Raw genomic sequence first — 26,655 nt, 5'->3', positions numbered from 1 at the left:
AACTGTAGTATTATCTTTATGACATGCTAATTTTAACTCTTGATTCAATTTGCATCCTTGAATATTCAGTTCCCAGCCATGGCCCTCTTGCAACCATGTCTCTGTAATTCCCACAACATCAGACTTACCAATTACTAACTGAGCCTCAAGCTCGTCCACTTTATTTTTTATACTTAGCACATTCACGTACAACACTTTAACTTCGGTATTCACCTCCCCTTTCACACCAGTCACTATGGGCCCTGACCTTACTCCCTTATCCCTTTTCGAACTTTCCTTCCCATTAATTCGGGAGTCTTTTGTAACTATTCCTGTACTCGCTTTCCCTTTAACTGTATCTTTATATTCCCAATTTGTCAATCCATCCCCCCCACTATTTAGTTTAAACCCACACTATAGTACATTGGGGGAAACATCGCACTACCTACCCTGTCATTGATTGTTTCAATTCAATCACCCCTCATTCTATAAACTTCAGAGAATATGAAACTACTTTCTTTATTGTTTCCTGTCAGGACAACCATCTGATTACAGGAATACGCCTAAGGAATTGCTTACGAGCTGCCCACAATGCCAGTTTATCCTTTTTTAAATAATGAGACTAAGACTATGCTCAGTGACTCAGTCAACTTATTTATGTCCTGTGCAGAATCGAAATGTCCTCATTACAACGTGACCTTTCCCCTATTTTTATGCCATCAGAAAATTCAGATAACATTAATTAATTCAGATAACATTCAGATAATATAAATTATCAATAATTGAAGGCCAGGAGCTGATCTTTGGGACACTCTCCTAGTTAAATCATTCCAGCCTGATAAAGACATCTTTATTCTTATTCTCTTCTATGCAATAACTGATATTTAGTCCACCATCACTTCTTCCCTGACACTAGGAACTCTTATCCTCTGCACCATCTAAGTGTGCCACTCATCAAGTACCTTATGAAACTACACAACTGCAGGTTTCTCTTATCATTTCTACATATTCTATCCATAAGACCTCTAGCTTATTTGTCAAACACCATAAAATCACATTGATTTAATTACATTAAGCTTCTCTTAATGACTAGGTATTTGATTATGGACCAGCATTCTGCCAACAACTGCTTGATAATGAACAAGCAAATGGTTTATCTGTTTTATTTAATTTATTTTTTCTTGAATAATGGAATTACATTCATGTCGTCAAATCTGCTAGTGTCTTTCTGAAACTTGGTGAGCTTTGAAGAAAACAGCTTCACAATTGCAGAAGACCTGCGTTCGATCGTCCTCAGGTGCTGTCTGTGTGGAGTTTGCACGTTTTACATGTGGGTGATCCGGTTTCCTCCCACACCCCGAAGATGCGTGGGTTTGTAGGTTAATTGGCCTCTGCAAATTGCCCCTAAATTGTAGGGAGTGGATGGGAAAGTGGGGTAATATAGAACTAGTGTGAAATGCTGGGCATATTTCCCTGCTGCATCTTTCAATCAATCAATCTTTCAATTAGCTTCACCTTCTCTGCAGCCATTTCCTTTAAACCCTTGTATGTCGGCTTTTGGGCCTAACTCAAATCCCAACAGTTTTTCCAATACATCAGCCCTCGTAATTGTGACTTAGAATTTCCTCCTTGCCTGCATACTGTTTGAAGCAGCTTATATTTGGTCTACTTGCAGAGAGCTCCAATGAGAAAATTGATGTAGAGTATTAATATAATTTTTCTGCCATTTCCTTGATACATTATTAATTGTCCAGCCTCGCTATCTAGGGATCTCATACTTACTCTACAGCTACCCTCTTCCTATTATATACCTTGTTGTTCTTGCAGTATTTTAAAATACCAATTGCCAGTTCTGTATTGTCAGTATTGTATTTCTGTGTTGTGCTGGTGAGATTTTTTGGATACTAACCTACCATATTTCAAATGTGGACAGTACCCTTGCACTACTTCAGATCCGCCACAAGATGTTGCTATTGACTAGTTTTAATGATCTGTTGCAAACCTCCTTACAAGAAATGGCACTGCAGGTTTTTGAGTTTGTTGATTAGTTCCCCTGGGTAAATTGTAAAATGAGTTGGTGAAATTTGAGAATCGACAATGAAGCCAAAATATGTAAAAATTGGGGTGAGACAATTTATTTGAAAAGATAACTCGTTATGATCTAGCCCACAACCAACAATGGAACATTGTGGGCTCCACCTTTCTTTGGTCATCGTTACTTTTTACATATTTTTCATTCATTTGTTCTATATCTCTCTATATCACCACCAATATCTCCCGTTTCCCTTTGCCCTTACTCGGAAGAACGGTCACGATCAAAACGTCACCTATTCCTTTTCTCCAGAGATGCTGCCTGACCCGCTGGGTTACTCCAGCTTTTGTGTCTATCTTTGGTTTAAACCAGCATTTACAGTTCCTTCCTATGCGTCTCAAAGAGGCATGCTGTCTCTCAGATGCTAATGTAAAGGATATATTTGATGAGTACCAAGAGGATCAGTATTGTCACCATTGGTTTTAACGAGACCCCAAACTGGCTTTGTCACTGTTACTTATGCCAAACCATACTACAAACACAAGAATAAAACAAGCATTGACCATTGTATAAAACCAGGAGAGGAATACATCGGGTAGATTCACAGAATCTCTTGTCAGAGTATGGGAATCGAGGACTTGAGGACATAGGTTCAAGGTGAAGGGGAAAAGATTAAATAGGAATAGGGGGTAACTTTTTCACACAAAGGGTGGTGGGTGTCTGGAACAAGCTGCCAGAGGAGGTAGTTGAGGCAGGGATTATCCCAACGTTTAAGAAACAGTTAGACAGGTACATGGATAGGACAGGTTTGGAGGGATATGGACCAAACATAGGCAGGTGGGACTAGTGTAGCTGGGACATGTTGGCCTGTGTGGGCAAGTTGGGTCGAAGGGCCTGTTTCCACACTGTATCACTCTATGACCTATGCACCTGACTTGCTCAGAGCAGAAGTAGTCCCAGTTTAATCAATTTTGCAAAGTATGAACATTTGAGGACAAGTACCTAAACTGAGAGAGGCGAGAGTACTACTGAGAGTAGCTATATCTTTCGGCCAGCATTTTGGCCACTTCCATCACTCTCCTGAGTTTGTTGTGGCATGTTGACAACAGACCAGCAAGTGACAGTAATAAAGTGACATGCAATTGAGTAGCTTGGAAACATCTCCAGGCACCTGGGACAAGAACATTTCCTGATTACTGTATATGAACCTCAGTTGCCTGTGAAGAGTGTTCCATATTTACCACAATTTGGAGAGAGAGAAAATACACTCTGGGCGAGATATTCTAGATTCCATCTCCCAAAGAAATTCAGTGGCACATTACTTGATTGACAAAGCCAAGTCATAACGGATACTGGATAGAGTCTGCAGCACATAGTAAGAGAATCAGCCCGTGGGATGAAGTTGTCTGACTACACTGAAGCAGCAGCATGGAATACTCAGCTGGGTGATCCCGTAATTGTCAAATGTGTCAAATTGCCAAATTGTTATGTCAAATGCAACCCCTGCATTCGTGTCCCATCTGTTTGTGATCAGTGGTGGGCAATTAAGCAGTTTGCAAGAGATGAAACTCAAAGAACATCATTGTTCTGACTGCAGCTGAGGCAATTACAATTGTGTTGTAAGTCGTGCTGAACGAACGACTCTACGCTTCCTCACGATGTGCTCACTGTCACAGAAGCCATTCTTAATCTGACTTTATTCAATCCACAATGTAACCACATAGCAGAGGAAAGTAAATGCAGAGAGGGCCCTGGGACAGCCAGATCTTGGCTGTATTGCAGAAAGACGTATACTCCGGAAAAAGTCTTCCCTGCAACACATTCGGTGAGACCAAGTGTAGGCTTGGCGATCGTTTCGCCGAACACCTCCGCTCGCTCCACATTAACCAACCTGATCTCCCGGTGGCTCAGCACTTCAACTCCCCCTCCCGTTCCGAATCCGACCTTTCTGTCCTGGGCCTCCTCCATGGCCAGAGTGAGCACCACCGGAAATTTGAGGAGCAGCACCTCATATTCCGCTTGGGCAGTTTACACCCTAGCGGCATAAACATTGACCGCCAATTTCCAGTAGCCCTTGCTGTCTCCTCCCCTTCTCAGCTCTCCCTCAGCCCTCGGGCTCCTCCTCTTCCTTTCTCCTTTCTTCTCCCCGCGCCCCCCACATCAGTCTGAAGAAGAGTTTTGGCCCGAAACGTTGCTTATTTCCTTCGCTCCATAGATGTTGCTGCACCCGCTGAGTTTCTCCAGCACTTTTGTCTACCTTCCCTGCAACAAAGTTGTTCTGGTACAACTAAGTTTTCGACGGTCTTGGAAAAGTGCACCTTTTATCTGCAGATCTTATTTTATTCTTGCTTCAAACATGAATGACATGAATGGGTAAGCAGTGACTGTTCTTGATAACATGGGCCCCATACTAAAATGACAGACCTCTCCTTGGCAAGAGCCACAGCTGGTGCAAAGAAAGGTGAGTGTGCCTGTTCAAAGCTAGTTCGTCTCTGGTTGAAGACTGTTGCAGAACAGTGCTTTAGGTTTGCAACTACTTAATGGCCTCACTCTGTGATAAGGTCGAAAGGGGACATTTGCTGCTGATTGTTCAATACCATTTTTAATTCCTCAGAAAATAAAACAATCAAATTTGAATTGATAAACTGCTAGTTATATTCATACCGTGTAAGTGCAAGGTAATCAACATGTGTAACAAGAGGCTGACCAATAATCTTTGATATTCAGTGATTTTACAGACAGGAAGTCGCTCATCATCAACACCATGGGTATCACCAATAACCAGAAACTTCTTAAACCTATCACAAATATTTCAGCCACAAGGTCAGGACCCATGCTGGGTACTTGTAAACATAGAAACATAGAAAGTAGGTGCGAGAGCAGACCACCAGGTCCATCGAGCCCGCACCGCCATTCGCTCATGGCTGAACACTAAACAGACACACTTACCCACAAACAGTAGACACAAGACACAGAACACAAGACACTACCCTCCCCTTTATACCGCTATCACCCCTCTCCACCCCAAGAACCTCGTGATCTCCTGGGGGAGGCAAAAAACCGGATAAAAACCCAGGTCCAATTCGGGAAAAAAAACCGGGAAATTCCTCTCCGACCCCAATCTAGGCGATCGACACTTGTCCAGGAGATCACTCAGGTCTTACTATACTAACCATACCTAGGTCCATATCCCTGCCCTCTCCCCGTAGCCCCTTATCCCCTTGGCAGCTAAAAAAACATCTATTTTAGTCTTAAATATATTTAAAGTTTCTGCTTCCACTGCTCCCTGGGGCAGTGAATTCCATAAATTAACCACCCTCTGGGTGAAGAAGTTCTTCCTCATCTCAGTTTTAAAAAGAGCCCCCCCTTATTCTGCAACTATGTCCCCTAGTTCTAGTTTCCCCGATCATTGGGAACATCCTCGGTGCATCCACCCGATCAAGGCCCCTCACGATCTTATATGTTTCAATGAGATCGCCTCTCATTCTTCTAAACTCCAAAGAGTAGAGTTCCAGCCTACTTAACCTTTCCTCATATGTCAATCCCCTCATTGCAGGAATTAATCTTGTAAACCTTCGCTGCACTGCCTCCAGGGCTAGTACATCCTTTCTTAAATATGGACCCCAGAACTGTACACAGTATTCCAAATGTGGTCTCACTAATACTGTGTACAGCTGCAGCAAGACCTCCGTGTTTTTATACTCAATCCCCCTAGCAATAAAGGCCAAAACTCCATTGGCCTTCCTGATTGCTTGCTGCACCTGCATACTAACTTTCAGTGATTCATGTACTAATACCCCTAGATCCCTTTGCGTTGCATTACAACGCAGCTCCTCCTCATTTAGAAAATAACTTGCCCTATCATTTTTTTTCCCAAAGTGAATGACTTCACATTTATTAGTATTAAATTTCATCTGCCAAGTTGTTGCCCACTCACCTAGCTTATCTATATCCTTTTGCAGACTCTTCCTATCCTCCTCATCCCCTACTTTTCCTCCCATTTTTGTATCGTCCGCAAATTTTGATATATTACACTTGGTTCCCTCCTCCAAATCATTTATATAAATTGTGAACAACTGGGGTCCCAGCACCGACCCTTGCGGAACCCCGCTAGTTACCGGTTGCCATCCCGAGTATGAACCATTTATCCCCACTCTCTGCTTCCTATTTGTTAGCCAATCCTCTACCCATGCTAATATATTACCCCCAATCCCATAATTTTTTATTTTTTAGCAATAGTCTCTTATGTGGCACCTTGTCAAAAGCCTTTTGGAAGTCCAAGTATACCACATCCACCGGTTCCCCTTTATCCACCCGGGTTGTTACTTCCTCAAAGAATTCGAGCAGATTCGTTAAACAGGACTTCCCCTTCACAAAACCATGTTGGTTCTGTCCGATGAAGTCATGTTTATCCAAGTGCCCCGTTAGTGTTTCTTTAATAATTGTCTCTAACATTTTACCCACCACCGATGTTAGACTAACCGGTCTATAGTTACCCGCCTTCTGTTTACTTCCTTTTTTAAATATAGGTGTTACATTGGCCATTTTCCAATCCACTGGGACCGTTCCTGCCTCCAGGGAGTTTTGGAAAATTATCACCAATGCATCCACAATCCCCACCGCTATCTCCCTCAAGACCCTTGGATGTAATCCATCAGGCCCAGGGGATTTATCCTCCTTCAGTCTCATTAATTTCCCTAATACCACCTCCTTGGTGATCTTAATAGTATTTAGCTCCTCCATTCCTACCGCCCCCTGTTTATCCAGCGTTGGAATATTTTTTGTGTCTTCTATGGTGAAGACTGATACAAAATACTCGTTTAATGCCTTTGCCATTTCCATGTTCCCCACCAACAACTCTCCAGTCTCACCCTCCAATGGACCAACGTTCACCTTAGCCACCCTTTTTCTTTTTATATAGCTATAAAAACTCTTACTATTAGTTTTTATGTTGTTCGCTAAATTCCTTTCATAGTCTATTTTCCCCGTCTTAATTAATCTCTTAGTTATTTTTTGCTGACCTTTAAATGCTTCCCAATCCTCTACCCTCCCACTATCTCTGGCTACCTTATATGCCCTTGCCTTCAGCCGAATACTATCCTTTATAGTTTTACTGAGCCATGGCTGACTGTTCTTACCCTTACCCCTTTTTTTCTTCATAGGAATAAATTTTTCTTGAAGGTTATACAGTATACCCTTAAACGTACACCACTGCTCATGTACCGTCTTATTCTTGAGTCTGCTATCCCAGTCAACTTTGATCAGCTCAGTCCTCATACCTTCATAATCCCCCTTATTTAGACTAAGCACCCTAGCCTGAGTTTCAACCTGCTCCCCTTCTATTTGAATATGGAATTCGACCATATTGTGGTCACTTGTTCCCAACGAGTCCCTAACTATGACATTTTTAATTAATCCTGCTTCATTACACAGGACCAGATCCAAGATTGCCTCCCCCCTTGTCGGTTCTGTGACATACTGTTCTAGGAACCCGTCTCTAATACTTTCTATAAACTCTTCCTCTAGTCTACCCTGCCCAGTTTGGTTTGCCCAATTAATATGAAAATTGAAGTCCCCCATGATTACAGCAGTTCCCTTTTTACATGCGTCAACTATTTGCAGATTTATGTTCTGACTAACAGCGTCACAGCTATTTGGAGGTCTATAAATTACACCCACTAGTGTTTTTTTCCCCTTATTATTCTCTATCTGTACCCAAGCTGTTTCACTATCCTGATCCTTCAACGCAATATCCTTCCTCTCTATTGCCGTTATTCCCTCCCTTATTAAAAGGGCCACCCCTCCTCCTTTTCTTTCCTGTCTATCTTTCCTAATTGTCGAGTACCCCTCTATATTTAACTCCCAGTCCTGATCCCCTTGCAGCCATGTCTCCGTAATGGCCACGATATCATAACTATATATACTTAATTGCACCGTTAATTCATTTATCTTATTACGAATACTCCGTGCATTTAGATAAAGCACTTTCAGATGATTTTTACTACCCTTCCTTTCCGTTTTTGCCCCTTTTACATCTAAAGCTTTATCTTCACACATTCTGTCTCCTGTCACATTTTGACTTTCCGCTTCCCCACTGATACCCTGCTCTATTTCCTCTACCCCTGCCGTTATTACCCCCCTTGATACCTCCCCCCCGCTACTTAGTTTAAAGACCTCTCTACTGCCCTAGTTATATGATTTGCCAGGACCCCAGTCCCAGCCTCGTTCAGGTGAAGTCCGTCCTTACAGAACAGATCCCCCCTGTCCCAGTACTGGTGCCAGTGGCCCAAGAAACCAAACCCATTATTCCCACACCAGTCTTTGAGCCACGCATTTAGCTTCTTAATTTTACGTATCCTCGCCGATTTGGCCCGTGGCTCAGGTAGCAATCCGGAGATCAGTACCCTCGAGGTTCTGCTTTTTAATTTATTCCCTAACTGCTCAAACTCCTTCAGCAGATCCTCCTTCCTCGTCCTTCCTATGTCATTGGTCCCCACATGGACCACGACCACTGGATCCTCCCCCTCCCACTGCAAATTTCTCTCCAGCATCGCAGAGATATCCTTAACCCTAGCACCGGGTAGGCAACACAGCCTTCGGGACATGTTCTGCTGGCCGCAGAGAACCCTATCTACCCCCCGAATAATACTATCCCCTATCACTACGGCATTTCTTCTAACTCCCCCCCCTTGAATGGCCTCCTGATCCACGGTGCTGCAGCCAGGTTGCTCATCCCTCCCACAGCCCCTGATCCCGTCCTTACATTGAGTAAGAGCCTCGGTCATGCTCGTCAGGGACAAGGGCTGTGGCTCCTGCCGCATCTCCTCCTGGTTCCCCCTACCTGCCTCGCTTATGGCCACACCTTCCTTTCCTTGCTCACTGCCTACTGAATTAGTTAAACTGGTCGGTGTGACCATCCCCTGGCACAAAACATCCAGGTAATACTCCCCCTCCCTGATGTACCGCAGCGTATGAAGTTGGGTCTCCAGCTCATCAATGCGGAGCTGGAGTTCCTCTAGCCTCAAACACTTACTGCAGCTGTAGGGATCTTCTACATCAATGGTGTCGACAAATTCCCACATCTCGCAGTATTGGCACATCTCCTGACCGCCCATCTTATATAAGTAATTAACTGGCCCTATTTAAGAATCCCCTACTGTATTGATACACCCCTTATTTATATAATCCTACCTCCTATAAATGGGGAAGTACTCACCCCAGCCGTAAATTACCTACTGGGTTGGCTGTCTAGTGGTAATTCCGTCCGCTCTTCCTGTCTGGCCCACTGCTCCCTTGCAGTGCGTGGCAAACCTCTTTGCCTCTCCCAGAATCCTTAGCCTCTCAAGCGTATTGCATGGTCTCCTCTCCTCAGCCTCCTCTCCGAAGACTCTCGAGCCAAAGACTCACACTTTTCTCACAGGGCACTTCACTCACTGCCGCTCGCAAAGAGCTGTCCTGCTTAAATTGACTGATAAATTGCCTATTTACCCAATTACCCTATTATTGTAGTGAGTAGCTCACTTCCTGATAGCTCTTTATCATGACAGTATACATGTGGGCAGCATGATAGAACAACTTACTCTTCAATTGCATCTGTAACAACACGCAAGGTGCTCAGCAGTATCCAAGTTAAAGCAGTTCAATTAATTGGATCCAAAATGCACCACCTGAAATTTTTGCTCTTTTTACCAATGACAGACCACCACAACATTGTGTGGAGGAGTATGTAGGAAGGAACTCTGGTTTATACTAAAGATAGACATAAAATGCTGGAGTAATTCAGCGGGACAGGCAGCAGTGTTTCGGATCGAGACCCTTATGCAGACTGAGTCTGAAAAAGGGTTTCAACTGGAAATGTCACCCATTCCTTCTTTCCAGAGATGCTGCCAGTCCCGCTGAGTTATTCCAGCATTTTGTGTCTATCTATTGTGTCGAGAAGACTGGATAGGATCTTGACAAGTGAAAGGAAACTCCACAAAATCAATGTTTCATTGGTGAATGGCGGTGGTGTTGGATGAGAGTATGTCACACGGGAATTAACACAGTGGCTGTCAATCTGCTTATCAATGTCATTCATGTTTGAAGGCAATGCTTGGCTTTTTGGCTAGATTGGGTTGTTACTTTATCCACGATGATTGATCCGCCCTTCACTTGCCACATTCAAATAGTGGCTCTGAGCGGTGTTCTGGTTGTCAACGGGAATTCCAAACTTCTTTGAGAACTTGTTTCACCTTGTTGCCACGTCAGAGTTATTTTCCATTCTTTGCACTGCTTTTGATTTCGATGCTGGTTATGGAGAACAGCATTTAGCAGACGATCTTGAAGTGCATGCTCTACAAGTGCCATCAATGTAGACTGCAGGCCAGTTTGCTCAATATCGTAATGTGGGTGATTCTTAGTCTCAAGTGATAGCAAGGATTTTACTGAGACTTTGATGGTTGCAAGTTCAATTTCTGCTCCCGCTTGGAGTATATGAACTTAATTTTCACAGGCATAAAGAAAAGTACTAAGAACACAAGCTTGATGACAGGAGTTCTCCATGCCTTCCGTAGTTTCATTAGTGATATATATTTTGGAAGGCTTTTAGTGTTCTGGCACATGCTAACTATATTCTGGATGCTCACTGCCATGTTGAACTCAGAGAATGAATTTATCATCGGCAGTTTTTCAGATGTGTCAGAGATAAATGCAACAGTATCTACAGCAAGCAAACAGTGAGCTAGGATTAATTTCCACAGTCATCTGATATTGAACAAGCTGCAGTATCATTCAGAAAATGCACTACCATCTCATCAAGGCTTTTTCAGCACCATCGTACACACTCTAAATCTAAACTACCTCCAAGTACAAGAGGGAAGTTCATGGGAATGTACCTGTAAATTCTTCTCTAAGCCACAAGCTTGGCTGTCCTAGAAATCATCACAATTGAAACTCCTTATCCAGCAATAATGTAAAATCTCCTCACCAAATGGGCTGAATGAATGAATGAATAAGTTTATTGGCCAAGTATGTACACATACAAGGAATTTGCCTTGGTGCTCCGCTCGCAAGTAACATTATGACATACAGTAAACCATTAAGAATAAAACATAAAACATTAAAACATTAAGAATAAAACGAATAAAATAAAATGCAGCACACCAGCAAGTCGGTTCACTGCCAATTCCTTGATGGAAGTTGGCAATTTATGTTTTTATTATCGGTATGACCCCAGTCCAATAAATAAACAAAATAAATCACATCTCGGTGCCATATTTTGTGGAATATCAGAGTAGTACAGAATGTGACTATTTATCCCAACTTAAATGCAGCAATTCTTTCAAAGAGCAATCCATGACCTTCTATGCTTGACATTCCCGTGGAAGACTTTGGGCTCTTATCACATTATAACTCCTCTCTTTGCAAATATTTGTCATACTTTTAGCTCAGTGCAATTTCCCAAGGCACTTCCACACAGTCGGATGTGTGTGCTTCCGTTTGAAGGAGATTGTAAGCAAATAAGGAGGTGAGGTTTGTTGGTTGAATTGCCGTTGGACAGGTGACAGTTAAGAGATGCAAAATGTCACACTGAAAGGACTGAATAGTAAAGACAGCGTAAAGCGTTGTGGTGTTGAAATCTTTAAAAGCAGAATTGGCAATTTTTAAGGCAGTTTATGACACTAACATTTGCAATTCTAGTTTTTGTAGATGAGGCAGAGAAGTCAAACTAAACAGTGTTGGTTCATTAAGAATTTGTTAGCAGCTTTGGGCATTCTTTCTAATGAAGTTCTCAAGGTCATGTTAGATATGTGAAGATGAAGTAAGGAAAGCTGATATAAGTGAAACAGGCTTGTTTCATTGGAACCCAGGGCAGCTCATTGTTTTATCTGTTTTTTCTTAGTCAGTTTGTAGTAAAGCTTTGCATCGACTGATGAGCTAGAAGTATGACTCGCAGCTATCAGTTTGCTATTCTGTAAATTAATTTGCTCAGAAGGAAGTCTAAAATTTGCTGCAGAAATGGATCATGTTGTCCAGAAAAAATGCAATGAGTGGAGATTAATTGCATATAATGGATATGCATTAAAATGTTATATATAGCAGTGTGATCGTCAAGTGTGATGATGGGAATGACACTATCATCTCCAATCTGGCTGGTTAAGGTGATGTATATTTCAGGTTAGAATTGTTTGAAGTCGTATGTCAGCTAAATGATCAATAGGCCTGCACGGTGCCCAGCAGTAGAGTTGCTGACTTACAGCGCCAAAGACCCGGGTTAAATCCTGACTACCGGTGCTGTCTGTATGGAGTTTTTACGTTCGCCTGCGTTGGTTTTCTCCGAGTGTTCCGGCTTCCTCCCACATTCCAAAGACATACAGGTTTGTAGGTTAATTGGCTTCGGCAAAATTATAAATAGTCCCTAGTGTGTGTATGATAGTGTTAATGGGAATGCTGTTCATCGTGGACCCAGTTGGCCAAAGGGCGAGCTTCCACGCTGTATCTCTAAACTAAACTAAACAAAGCTTAAAATATGGTTAAAAAACTGTTGAATAACGTGCACAAATTTCTGAATTGCAGTTTGTATGGGGTCTATTGCAGGTGAAATGTTGGCCATTTCCGTAGGGTTTAATGATATCTTGGAATTCAATTAGATTTCTGCCACCTTTCCCCACATTGCTTTCTTCCACATTTTCCCATTGTGTTTTGTATGCAACTGGCCAACTGTATTCTTCTTCACACAGATAGATGCACCTGAAAAGCTCAAAAACTCTCCAAGCAAATTTCACATTGACAGCATTTCTGATTTGCCATCAGCTGTGAGTATGAAACTCGTCTATTTCAAGACCACATTGAATCATGCCGCCAAATGTAGCTTGGAGTTGAAATGTGAGGGAGTGCTGGGAAGGGGCAAAGGACGCAGTCATTAAGCTGGTTTAGATAAAATTTGCCATTTTCCATAGTATTTCAAGGGTCTTGAATTTCCTTATCAGTTTATCATGTAGACCACATCAAATGTGTCACTTTGTTTATTACTTCCTTAATTCCAGTTAGACACAAACCTTCCTTTAAAAATCCATGCTGACTGTCCTTGATTAACATGTGCCTCCTTAAATCATAGTTTATGCTGTCCCTCAGACCTTTCTCCAATGACTTGTCCACCACTGGCCAATGGCAACATGATTCATCCCTTTCAAGAGTTAAGTGTTTTTATTGCCATATGGCCAGAAATGGATCAATAATTTTCTTCCTTGCAGCAGCACAACTGGTGTGGCAACATGGTACTCTATACATCATATAATAAACACAAAAAGTCTAATAAATAACAAAACAAAAAGCCCTAAGTCCCTTATGCAACCAAGGCAGTATGTAGATCGGAGTTTAGTTGGAGTTTGTAGCGTTTAATAGCCTGATGGCTGTTGGGAAACAACCGCATGTTGAATGGCAGCAGCACATTAGCAGTCTTCCACACCTCAGGCACTCTGCCTGTAGCAAAAATCTATTTGGAAAATGATGGTCAAAGCCAGCGTTATTTCTTTCCAGCTTTTAAGAGCCCGCGGGAACAATTTTATTTAGTCTTGGTGATTTATCCACATTTTCAAAATTCTGGTTTATCCACTTTACAATATCCTGGACCCTTTCTCATTTGTAATAAACGTTATTCTTTTTTAAAATTTTGTTTCTATTACCTCCCTCTTCCATAAGGGTAGATCCAACCAGTCATTTAGAACTGGTTATATCTCCGCATCTCTACATTTTGGTCTTCAATAGGCCTTTCTCTTTCTTTTGATGCCCTCTTTCTTTTCATGAGACATCTTAAGGCTCTTCTTTATCTTACACTTTATCATCTAAGAAGTCAGTGACATGTGGGAGATGCAATTCATCTGCGTAGATCTGAAGTACAAACTAGTGCTGACAACTCACTGAATGAACACTTGAGATCTTAGATTAAAAGCAGGAAATATTTATGAAGTAGTGAAATGGACAGGCAAAGCCCATTAATAGTTACATTAAATTTTGTTCCTGATCGGGTAATATAACAACCCTGGGTGTCAAAGCAGATGTTGCTTAATGCTCAAAGAAAATGTGACGTAGTTCAATCTATTGTTATATCATGCATTTCTTTTGTTTTTTTGTTCCACAAAAGGATCAAATACGCCAGGAAGAGGCAGCAGTGGGATCAGAAAGCATCAATGCAGACACCTTCCTAGAAAAGCTGCCTCCCAGTGGAAAAATCACAAAGACTGAATCATTGTTTATTTCATCTAGTAGGTAAGCCTCATTCTGTGTAGTAAATTGCATGTCCAGCAGGTTGCACTCTCAACACAAGTCAGTAGACTGTAGTTTTAATCCTGCTTCAGAGACTGCATGTAATCCAGGTTCATAACCTAGTCTAGGGTAAAAGTGCTATAGCGTTTGAGGTAATGTCTTTTGGATGAGATATTAAATTGAAGCTCTGTCTGCTCCCTAATGCAAAACATTCTGTAATTCAATAAGGGCAGGACAGTGTTCCCCTGTGTTCAGCTCAACAATTAAAATTTATGACCAGGTAAGTCACCAAATTAAAAAAAAAAATCCATGGCTCATTCATTTGATTTGGGGAAGGAAACTTGCACAGTTGTGTGATGGCCCTTTTTGATTTTCCCTGGATTTGCAGCAATGTGGTGTACTCTGAAATAGCCCATGTGAACTGAATGGTAATTTGAATGGACTCAATAGACAATAGGTGCAGGAGTAGGCCCTTCGAGCCAGCACCGCCGTTCAATGTGATCATGGGTGATCATCCCCAATCAGTACCCCGTTCCTGCCTTCTCCCAATATCCCCTGGCTCCGCTATATTAAAGAGCCCTATCTCTTGAAAGCATCCAGAGAACCAGCCTCCACCACCCTCTGAGGCAGAGAATTCCACAGACTCACGACTCTCTGTGAGAAAAAGTGTTTTCTCATCTCCGTTCTAAATGGCTTACCCCCTATTCTTAAACTGTGGCCCCTGGTTCTGGACTCCCCCCCCCCCCCCCCCCCCCCCCCCCCCCCCCCCCCCCCCCCCCCCCCCCCCCCCCCCCCCCCCCCCCCCCCCCCCCCCCCCCCCCCCCCCCCCCCCCCCCCCCCCCCCCCCCCCCCCCCCCCCCCCCCCCCCCCCCCCCCCCCCCCCCCCCCCCCCATCGGGAACATGTTTCCTGCCTCTAGCGTGTCCAACCCTTAACAATCTTACATGTTTCAATAAGATTCCCTCTCATCCTTCTAAACTCCAGAGTGTACAAGCCCAGCTGCTCCATTCTCCCAGCATATGACAGTCTACGCTGTAAACATACGCTGCACTTCATCAATAGCAAGAATGTCCTTCCTCAAATTAGGAGACCAAAACTGTACATAATACTCCAGGTGTGGTCTCACTTGCCCCCTGTACAACTGCAATAGGACCTCTTTGCTCCTATACCCGACTCCACTTGTTATAAAGGCCAACATGCCATTCGCTTTCTTCACTGCCTGCTGTACCTGCATGCTTACTTTCATTGCTGAATAAGGACCCCCAGATCCCGTTGTACTTCCCCTTTTCCCAACTTGACGTCATTTAGATAGTAATCTCTTCCCCTCTCCTATCTCTAGCACTCTGTTCTCTTGCATAGAGGCTTTCTTTTTGGGTGTGATATTTACTTTTCTCCAATTGTGATTGTTTTAGGCACATGAAGGCTGAACGCTCTTGTTTGATTGTAGCTTGTATCATTTCCATTTTTGAGAGGCAGAGCCATTAATTGCACGTGTTGTTAGGTGCCTTGTCAACAGTTGCCTTATGTGTAGGTCTCATTTATGAACAAGCACTATTTAATGTAATGTATGGATTTTCATTTTGAAGTACCTTTTGGATAATTAAAAAATCACATGAGGAAGCCCTCCAGGTTATTCTACTAGATCACATGAGCTGTACCAGCTATGCCTCAGCTATTTAATGGGCATTCAGATTGGGGAAATAGATGGAGACTACAGCTTCATGAACAACCACAGTACAGGACAGGGTAGAATTCATTGCGACGGGCCAAGTCAATGGATATTTTTAAGACGGAGATAGATAGATTCTTGATTAGTAAGGGTGTCAGGGGAGAAGGTAGGAAAATGGGGTTAGGAGGGAGAGATAAATCAGCCATGCTTGAATGGCGGAGTACTTGATGGGCCAAATAGCCTAAATCTGCTCCTATTACATGACATACAACCTTATTGCCTGAGCAGAACTCTCCAACCTTTTTAGTCCCTCGGCTGAGTTATCCACATGCACTGATATAACAGTATATGTAGTCAATATGGTTACTTCATCAAACAGCTGTAGCTCGATTAAAGACTCCACTTACCTGACTTTGCAAACTTCCAATCTTCTCTTTTTTCCTTAACTGACTTTCCCCACCACCTCCTCACTTTATCTTCTGCATGAAACCTTCAGTCTTTTCTCATCCCCTGTATACTTTAGCAGATTTACTCCAAAGTGCTCTGCCTTTAAGTTTCACATTCTTCAGAAGCCTAATCAAAGCCTTATTTCATAACTCTCTTCAGAGATTAATTATATTCGTTTCTGTGAAACAGGTGGCTTAGGCTAATTTTATATTCATTTGATAGTTGAAGATCAATGGGTTGTCTAATGAATCATTTAAGATGGTTGAAAAATTTCATATGAAAGAACAACAAACTTTTCGCTGAAGAGTCCAGACACTTGCGTCCATATCCATCTCTAAACTTGCCGCACTCCATATATTAAGGACCAACTCCATAATTCTCATCCAACTTGCTGACAGGGGCACTATTGTTTTTAGAACTAACCAGCCTCCCTTATGACAATGATCCCACTGAACAATATCTGGCTATTATTTCCAAGACATTCGTGACCTTATTTCCTCTGGAGCTCCTTCCAGATTCTACATCCTCCTCCGATTTCCCTCAAAAATGCACAGTCCATTTCTATCCACTTCCCAAGATGCATGACCACAACTGTTTGAGTAGACCTGAATTTTCAACCTATTTTGATCCACAATATAATCCTTCTCACCCTGACTCTGTTCTTTCTCCCCTCCATATCTGTAACATTTCTGACAATATTTCCACTTTTTCCAAGTTTCTTGATGCAATCCAGTACATTTTCGCCATGGTTCCCCAGTCTCTCTATACCTCCAACCCATGCTACAAGAGCATGAAGACTGCTCACCACTTCCTTGAACAGAAGCCTGATCAGTCGAAGTCCTCCACCACCACCAGTACCTTAAATGCCTGGCTACACTTGGTGGCACATACAGAACACAGAGGTTAGCCATATTTTATCATTGGCAGATCTCAGTCTCGAAGGACCATGCTTCTGCACCACGGTGAGGTCTCCAGGGTCATTGCACGCGTCTGCTGTGGCTGACCAACCCATTCTTGAGTGACAGTCTTTGCCGCAATGGGAACAGATAAAGGAAGTAATTGGGGACCTCGCTTCTTGCCGCCGGCCCTCCTCTCTGCAGCAGGCAAGTTCATGCCTACATCCGTCCTCCTTATGCCTTTTGCTGGACAATCTCAGGCCAAGTCGAGCGATCCTCTGCCGCAGCCTCCCCGTTGTCAGTGTTGATGCCACAAGCCTTCATATCCCGCTTGCAGGCATCTTTGAAGCGGAGAGCAGGCCGTGCAATGCGCCGAGAGCCAGTTGTAAGCTGGTTGTACAAGATGTCCATTTGTCGAACGTAGTCAAGCCATCTTAGGCGTCGCTGACTCAGCAGAGAGTACATGTTGGGAATTCCAGGATGTTGCTGGATGCAGTCCTGCCAGGAGATACTGAATATCTGTTTAAGACATCGCATGTGAAAGGTGTTTAGACGGCGCTACTGGCGCTTGTATATAGTCTATGTCTGGCAGCTGTACAGGAGGGTGCTGAGGACACATGTCTGGTTCACACGTATGTTGGTGTTTTCAGTGAGGAGCTTGTTCTTCCACACCCTCTTGGCTAGCCTGGCCATGGAGGCTGCCACCTTCCAGACTCGCCTGGTGATTTCAGTGTCCAGAGACAGGTTAGTGGAGATTGTAGATCCGAGGTAGGTGAAATTCTCAAACACTTCCAGCATGCGGTCACGGATTTTAATGCAAGGTGTGTGGCTAACGTCCAGCGCACTGACATTGGTCTTTTTCAGGCTGATTGAGAGTCCAAACTCTATGCAGGTGTGGGCAAAGTTGTCAATGAGCCTCTGATGGGGACCTCATTCACCTTTGTTTTAGCACACAGGTGAGCGAGTGTGAAGAACTTTCCCCCAGATCTGGTGTGTAGATAGACACCATCCAGGGATGAATCAAAGGCGTAGGTCTGCAGCAGGGAGAAGGGGATCCCGAAGAGGAATGCTCTCTTTCATCGTACTCTCTTCCCTTACTTATCTTCTCTATTTCTTTCTCAGGGGCTCAGGGTAGTAACCAGTTCTAATGAAAGGTGATTTTCACTGCCAAATATAGAGCAAAAAGCCAAGGTTACTTTCAAAGCTCGGAGGAGGTACATTCAGCTCCATGGATGTGTGTAGCATTCAATTGCTAGGTTTGTTTGGTGCTGGACCTGGGTGTAATTTGCCCCATGGTTTCTCTTTCATTAGGTCTGAGGGGAAACAACCAGGACGACGTGGAAGAAGCACATCCCTGAAAGAGCGCCAGCCTGCCCGGCAGCAGAACGAGCGGGCAAACAGCTTGGATAATGAGCGCTCACCTGACACACGGCAGCACTTGCAGGTAGGTGGCAGAGCATGCACGATCTGGGAAGGCTTACTGAAAGAGAACTAGCTGCAAGAATCATAGGAATATAAGGCACCTGAAAGAGGCCATTTGGCCCATTGCATCCACGCCAGCTCTCAAGGGCTATTCAGTGCAATCTCACTTCCCATCTTTCTGCCCATTGCCTTATGTGGCGATCTCCTGCGCACGTTCAAATATGTTGGGTGCTTCTACATGTTCAGTGCTTTTAAATAGTGCATTTCAGTCTACTTCCAAACTCCAGGTGAAGAAGTTCCTCAAAGCAATTCTACCAGCATTTCAGTTTCTGCCCTCAACTTAATGGGTTGTCTACTGAGTGAAAAAGGTTTTGTTTTCCACTTGGTGCAAGCCTCTCACAATTTTAAATATTTCAATTTCAAATAAATGTCCTCACTAGTGACATACAGTTTGAGTATACATCCTTTTAGTTTGAGTATGATCTCTCTGAAAATGTTTTTGCTTGTTTTACAAAATAAAATACATCCTTTTAAACCATTATTACATGTTGCACTCAGCAACTTTTCCTCTTTGATCTTTTTCCCTGACTTCTACACCAAGTTAGATCCCCCTTTTGCTTGTATATACATTTATTTTTTTAATTTGCTTGCTTTTTCAAGTTGTTTGTGGAAAATTCTGAGCAGGTTTACATAGAGATTCTGAAATATACAGTGTCCCAAACATTATGGAGGCACTGTATGCAATGTATTTGGCCCCACACAAATTACTCTGGAGTGATCTTGGAATAATGATGCCTGCAGCTATATTATATTGGATAATTTTACAAGAGGCAGCTGCTGGAACAAAAGCATTTCCAATTATTTTTCTTTCTGCTTTGAAGACACAAGAGTTTTTCATGTACGGTTCAATGGATAACACTGTCATTTCTGCCAAATAATCATCCTTCAATTGTGACCTTGGTAACTTAGTGATGATGGGCAATTTGTGCAATGAACTATTGTTGGGGAACATTGTCTGCTCTGTTAAATCATCAATAAATGCACTTTTCCCTCGAGAATGGTTAAAAAACGATTGAAACGGTGAGCTGGGAGCGACTGTATCCTTCCCTAATCCAAATAGAGCCAAAATAGAGAGTAATCCCCTAGAGCTCCACAAATCATACCATACTCCAGATCAGATCAATTCAAACATTCATGGAGTGATTTTCACAAGATTAAAGGCCAATGGTTCTGTGAAAACAAAATTGTCATTTTTTTCTCCTCCTTAAAATTAAATTCAACAAGAATGTTGAATCTCTCTTACCGTGAGAAATTCAGAATACTTTGCATTTCATCAGAAAATTAAATAGAAATTTACTGAAATTATACTTGTGAAAGATTTTAATTGACAGATTAACAAAAGCTCGTTACTGCTGAATGGGAGTGTGCGATCATCAATTTAAAGCAGATCCAAACATTTGTCTATATAAATTATTTGGCTAAAATAATGTAAATGTGATAAGGGCTCTGTATTCCTTTCCTGACTGATTGGTAATTTTATAAAATACAATGAAATTTCAGTTCTGATCACACCTCATCAATTAACTTTTAACTATATATCTCCAGAAGAATACAATTGAGAGAGAGCTCTGATTTTTTTTTTTTAATTTCCGCTGAGTATTTCTTTGATTGGGATGAAACATGAATATGCATGCTGAGAGTGCCTGCAGGAGATACATGTGCATTTGGCTAGAACATTCTGCAATGGATCCTGACCACCCACTCATTTTGAACATGCAGAGCACTAGTTAGGCTAATTCTCTGTGCCTGAGAGGCATTTATCAAAGTTTTTTTAGTTTTTAATTAATTCCATTTGGCATTGGATTAATTTAAATGTTAAAAACAAAGGCCTTGGGCAAGTATTTTAAATTATTTTACTTTAAGTATGATTTGTGCTGTAATATTTATTTAAAGTGCCATTTTTCCAAATGATTAAATTAGAGAATAAGGGCAGTACAGTGGTGTAGCGGTAGAGCTGCTGTCTTACAACGCCAGAGACTCTGGTTCGTTCCTGAATATGAGAGCTGTCTGATGGAGTTTGTACATTCTCCCTGTGACCCTGTTGGGTTTTTCCCGGGTGCTTCAGTTTCCTCCCACACTCCAAAGACGTACAGGTTTGTAGGTTAATTGGCTTTGGTTAAAATGTAAATTGTCTGTAGTATGTAGGGTAGTGTTCGTGTATGGGGTGGTTGGTGATCGGTGGACCATTTCCACACTGTATCTCTAAACTAAAGCATAATGCAAACAGGTCCTTTGACCCATTGTATATATTCCACTCCTCAACACTCCTCTCCGTTGATCTAGCTCCAGACCTAGTGCTGGAAAATGGGATGAGTGGGTGCCTGATGGTTGACATGGACGTGGTGGGCCTAAGGGCCTATTTCTGTCAGAGATAGACACAAAATTCTGGAGTAACTCAGTGGGTCAGGCAACATCTCTGGAGAAAATGGATAGGCAACGTTTTGGGTCAGGACCCTTCTTCAAACACCAATGGTCTGTTTCCGTGCCCTTGCATTCTATAAATAATTATAAAGTTTGAGAAAATAAACTTTAAATAACTCTGGAAATGTCTTAAAAAGTAAAAGTGTTGAACATCCTGCCATGGGGTTCACAAGTTATTGGAGTAGAATTAGGCCATTCGGCCCATCCAGTTCTCCGCCATTCAATCATGGCTGATCTCTACCCCCTAATCCCATTTTCCTGCCTTCTTCCCATAACCCTTGACACCATTCTAATCAAAAATGTGTCTATCTCTACCTTTAAAAATATCCACTGACTTGGACTCCAGAGCTCTTTGTGGCTAAGAGTTCCACAGACCCTTGGACGACAGAAGTTCCTCCTCAGCTCCTTTCTAAAAGGCGTCCTTTAATTCTGAGACTATGACCTCTGGTCCTAGACTCTCCCACCAGTGGAAACATCCTTTCCACATCCACTCTATCTATGCCTTTCATTATTCTGTAAGTTTCAATGAGGTCCCCCCCCTGTTATTGGGTATTTGTTGAGTCGGTGCTTTGTCTCTGAGCTAATTGGTGAATCCAGCAGCAAACATTGTCAGATTTGCTACATCTGATGCAAAGTACAGAATTCAGCGTTTAATCTTGATTGATAAAGTCTGACGTCCTAATTTCCAACCAAGAGTATCCTGTGCTTCCCTTGTTATTGTATTTGGACCATTTCTTGTGTCTTACCATCTGATTTTCTTCAGGAAAAAATTTGAAATGGTATATTAATGTTCTCCATCTCATGGTGTGAAGTGACCTGCAACCTAGTCTGGCGTACTTCAGGGATCATGTTTCATAGCTGTTGATCAGCATTGTTTTATTGTAAGACGGCCTATTTAAATGCCGCCTTAATCCATATCCATTCCACCTACTGCATTCACTTTATCCATATAGACCATTGATTAGTACAGCACAGGAACGGGCTCTTTGGCCCACATTGTTTGTACTGATCATCTGACTGTACATGATCACATCCCTCTATTCCCTGCACTTCCATGTACCTATCCAAAAGCCTCTTAACCATCGCTATTGTATGTGCCTCCACCGCTACCCCAGGCATTGTGTTTTGGGCTCACTACCCTCTATCGCTGTCTCCTTATCTCACACATTGCCTTTTCATCTCTGGTCTTTGAATCAAAACCCCCTTCACCTGCATTCACCTATTATTTGCCGGACTGTCCCAGCCCCACATTTCTTCTAGCTTCCCCCTCGTAACCCCTCTCCCCCCCCCCCCCCCCCCCCCCCCCCCCCCCCCCCCCCCCCCCCCCCCCCCCCCGACTACAATCAGATGCTGAAGAAGGATCTGACCCGAAAATTTGCCTACCCATGCTCTCCTGAGATGCTGCCAGACCCACTGAGTTACTCCAGCACCCTATTGCAAGGTTCTGGCATGCACAGGCAGAAGTAATTCAACTTTTTACTGGGTAGATGTAGAAATGTCTGGTCCAAATAAGCCAGTGTTCAACACAATGACTGTATGTAGCAATGTTACAACATTTTGAGATTTAAAAAATCAAGTCTGCAATTTATCCCATCAGATAAAGCATAACAATAAGTTTAATTTGACACCTAATTCACTTTCATATCTCAAGTAATAAAAAATTTATGGCCATTTTCATACCCGGAAATTAGCATATTTTTCCCTATTGATTTTCTATGGACATAACAAAAAAGCTGTGATCGAGGACAGTCAAAAGCCCATAACCTTCTTAAAAATTAAGAGAACTGAATGAAATTTTCAGTTATCATAGATTGAACCATTCTGAAACAAATATAAAATAATCTTACTTGGAGGACCTGAAATTAAAGCATATAATTAGTTAGTTACCCAATTGTAGCTAATTTCAAACTTCAATTACTAGATCTAAACATCTATCCATTTCTTAATAAATGATTAACATTTTTAAATAGCCTAAGTGTCCAAATAATATTCACAAATAATTCACAATAAAACATGATTTTTAAATCTCATTTACATCAATTTATAGGCCAAATGGAAGGAATTTAGTGTTCAATTGCTGTAAATTAAAGTCAATTTAAATCAGCTTTCTAGTGGGATCCTGTGGATGCGCTGGTTTAGAACGTTCACATTGCGCTGGATTTTTGCCCTCAAATGCCCAGAAAAATACTGCGGGATATAAAGAGCCCAAAATGAGCTACTCGCTATAGAAAACTTTATATACAGGGTTCTTAAGAAGCCCCTTTTAATGTAAAAATAAGGTACATACCTTTAATTGTTTGCTTTATAAAACCCTGGGGCTGCGAGAGGTCGCGGGTTGAGAGAGTGGTTTTTAAACTACTATAACTATTATACAAGGCCATAAAAACTAATAATACCTTTTGCGACGGGGTCTTTCAGCGATTTTCCGTTAATGATTTACTAGGCTGAACATTTTCGATTGCAACAGCCTAGTAAAAATCGCGTTTTAAACCCGCCCCCTCTAAACAGCGCCAAAATCGCGCACACGGGGTAGGGCAGATACTCAGACACGATTCAGGTAGGTTTTGTAACATACCTACTGTATGTCGGTTGTACTCCCAGAGTTCTTGTCCTCGGTAATAGCCACTTCAGAAAGTAGGGCTAAGGACACCTGGAATCATAGAACTATTCAGCACGGAAGATTGATATTTGGCTGAACTCGCCTATGCTGATCAAGTTGCTGAACCAAATTCATCCTATTTCCCTGTGTTTGACCCACATCCCTCCAAACTTATCTAACTATTTTTAAAATGTCAGAATTGTACTGTTCCACTTCCTCTGGCTGCTTGTTCGATGTGCACACCACACTCTGAGCGGAAAATACTCTCTGCTTCCAACTTTCATGCTAATCTTTGTATCTAATTGGCCACTTTGTTCTGAATCCCATGTGACACGCCTTCCAGACCAGCCTCCCATCCGGTACCTTGTCAAAGACCATATCGATATTTACAGCTCTGACCTCAGACTTCTAGATCATCTATTTAAAAGCTCAATCATATCTTTGAGACCCGATTTCCCATGCACAAAACCATGCTGGCTATTCAAATGTAGATCTTGTCTCTATGAATCCCCTCCAATAACTTATCCACATATGATCAAGACTCGCCCATCTGTGGTTCCCATGCTTTTCATAACTGATTGGGGCAGAATTAGACCATTCAGTCCGTCCAGTCTACTCCACCATTCAAGCATGGCTGATCTATCTCTCACTCCTAACCCTCCTGTCTTATCACCATAATCCCTGACACCCACACTAATCAAGAATCTATCTCTGCTTTAAAAATATCCATTGATATTTTACTTGCAACCTTTCTTAAATGGAGGAGCAATATTAACCACCTTTCAGTCTATGGCACCGTGTGTGTGACTATCAATGATACAAATATCTCTGCCAGTAGCTGCATAATTTCTTCTCTAGATTCCTAACCTGTCGATTTTTGATGACCATCCGTCTGATACAATTTCATCCAAAAATGTTGCTATTGACACGCCTATAAAATATAATAGTATCCAAGTAGGACTATTATGTGAGGTCCAGATCTTTAAAGAAGTTATGGTGCTAGAAATCTAATAAATAGAAAGCTACCAGAAGTTATGTGCCCAGAAGTCCTTCTCAACTACCCAGACGGAAAAAATGTTGTCCTTTTAGTACTGTATCAGTCCTGACTGAAGTGGATGAGTTGCATAAACTAAGATTATATTAACTATATTAAAAATAAATAAGCTTGTCGTTGATTAAGGATTTGATCGGATAATTTGAGCCCAGATCATGTGTGTTTTTTATACTTAAAATTTGAGCGAACTGTCTTGGAGTTATGTCAGGAAGCATTAATTCACCTTGCTTTGTTTGCTTCCAAAAAAATGCTAAGCTACAGTTAATAGTTTTTATTGAGTAACAATTTAAAGGATAAATAAATTTGCGACAAAGTAAATGACTGAATGGATTTGAGAAATAAATGGCTGATTCCTTTACCTATGCACCTACCATCAAAGCCTTAAACTTGCTTATGTGACTAGCTGATCACATGGAAGTGGCATGAAGCCTATCCACAAACAGTGAGTATCAAAGTGCATTGCTTCCTCCATGCTTACAAGTTCCAAATTAAAGTTGCGTGCACCCATGTTCATTTTGCATGGATTTTTCTCTAGAAGTTAGCATTCCACTCACCACCTCCCCCACCGTAATGCTTTTCAGTAGTCAATATCATCATAGGATTTTCTCAAAACAGACAACTAAATAGTCCATATTTCCCATTGACCATGGTGGAGGATTACTACTGCAGAGTTTCTGAGCCAACACAATGCAGTAAACCTATTATAAGAAAATCAATTCTCTAACTGCTAGCGGGAATGAAATGTTCCAATATGCAGCAGGAAATTTTAGTGCTTTCATTCTTTTTAATGATGGCTTTTATTCGTATTACCTAAAATTGTGTTCAGCTCCCTCTTGTAAGTGCATATATTATATCCAGTAGCAACTTCACTGGTTATGCTGAAATTCGTATGACAAATAAAATGGAACATAACATTTTACTTTCATCTGCATAGATTTTAAACCTTCGTGTCGTGATTTAGAACTTGCTTGAAGGTAATCTCGTGACTTTCTTGCACCTTTTTGTCTTCTTGTAATTGACCCAGGTTGCTTGCTGTCGGTAATAAATCGCAATCCATAGGTCTCAGTAATTTATTATCTCCCACACTTGCTGACTTTGCAAGAATGTTTTACGAGCACAGAACGATTATGCTATTCATGAGTTGATTAGTATGTGGGTTTACTGCAGTCAGAGGAGAGTGTCATCTTATCAAACAGAATCAAGTTCAGACTTGGATTATGGAGGAATTGTGAAGATTCATGTAACCCACTTTACTGTGTAAAATACCGTCTCAAACTAAGCAAAGAGGGCAGAATGAAGTTACAAGGAATGTTATTGAAAATAACAGTGCTTCAGTGGGTCACGTGGCATGTCTGGAGGATGGATAGAAGACGTTTCTGGTTGGGACCCTTCTTCAGACAGCTTGTAGTAGGCGGGGCAAAAGCTGGAAAAAAAAGTGGGCTGACTTTTCCCTCTACAAATAACCTCCATGATTCTTCTTGTTTTCCTTTGGGTCCATCTACCAATTACTTTAAATTTAAGTCCCCAGTTATCAGTGGCCTAGCGAAAGAAAATTGGTTGTTCCTGTTAACTCGGCATAATTTTATAGGAGTCAAGTAAATCTCCCCTAGGACTTTTCCAAACAGGTCTCTTAGTTTTTTACTCATAATTACAATTCTCTAGTCTTGGCTCATAAATCTGCAGTATAACACCAGTGTGTTTGTGACCTATTGTGTAGTGATCTGAATGAGTACACAGTACTCTAATAGGCCTGTCCCACTTACGCAACTTTTTTCGGCAACTGCCAGCACCTGTCATAGGTCGTTGCAGGTCACCGAAAATTTTCAACGTGTTG

The 26,655-nt window shown here is 42.0% G+C and overlaps 1 protein-coding gene across 3 annotated transcripts in view; it reads left to right on the top strand.

Annotated features, from left to right (window-relative positions):
- Positions 1 to 26,655, top strand: part of LOC129700408 (phosphofurin acidic cluster sorting protein 2-like) — a 225,741-nt gene that overhangs the window by 156,161 nt on the left and 42,925 nt on the right. For all 3 annotated transcript variants that reach the window (XM_055640862.1, XM_055640861.1, XM_055640860.1), the window contains exons 11-13: positions 12,730 to 12,804; positions 14,133 to 14,257; positions 18,577 to 18,709. In XM_055640862.1, coding sequence (XP_055496837.1) covers positions 12,730 to 12,804; positions 14,133 to 14,257; positions 18,577 to 18,709 — 333 coding nt within the window. The remainder of the gene's footprint in view (positions 1 to 12,729; positions 12,805 to 14,132; positions 14,258 to 18,576; positions 18,710 to 26,655) is intronic.

The sequence above is a fragment of the Leucoraja erinacea genome, chromosome 9 (assembly GCF_028641065.1).
Source record: "Leucoraja erinacea ecotype New England chromosome 9, Leri_hhj_1, whole genome shotgun sequence".
In the NCBI taxonomy this organism is placed as follows: Eukaryota; Metazoa; Chordata; class Chondrichthyes; order Rajiformes; family Rajidae; genus Leucoraja; species Leucoraja erinaceus.
This window is presented reverse-complemented; position numbering and strand designations above follow the sequence as displayed.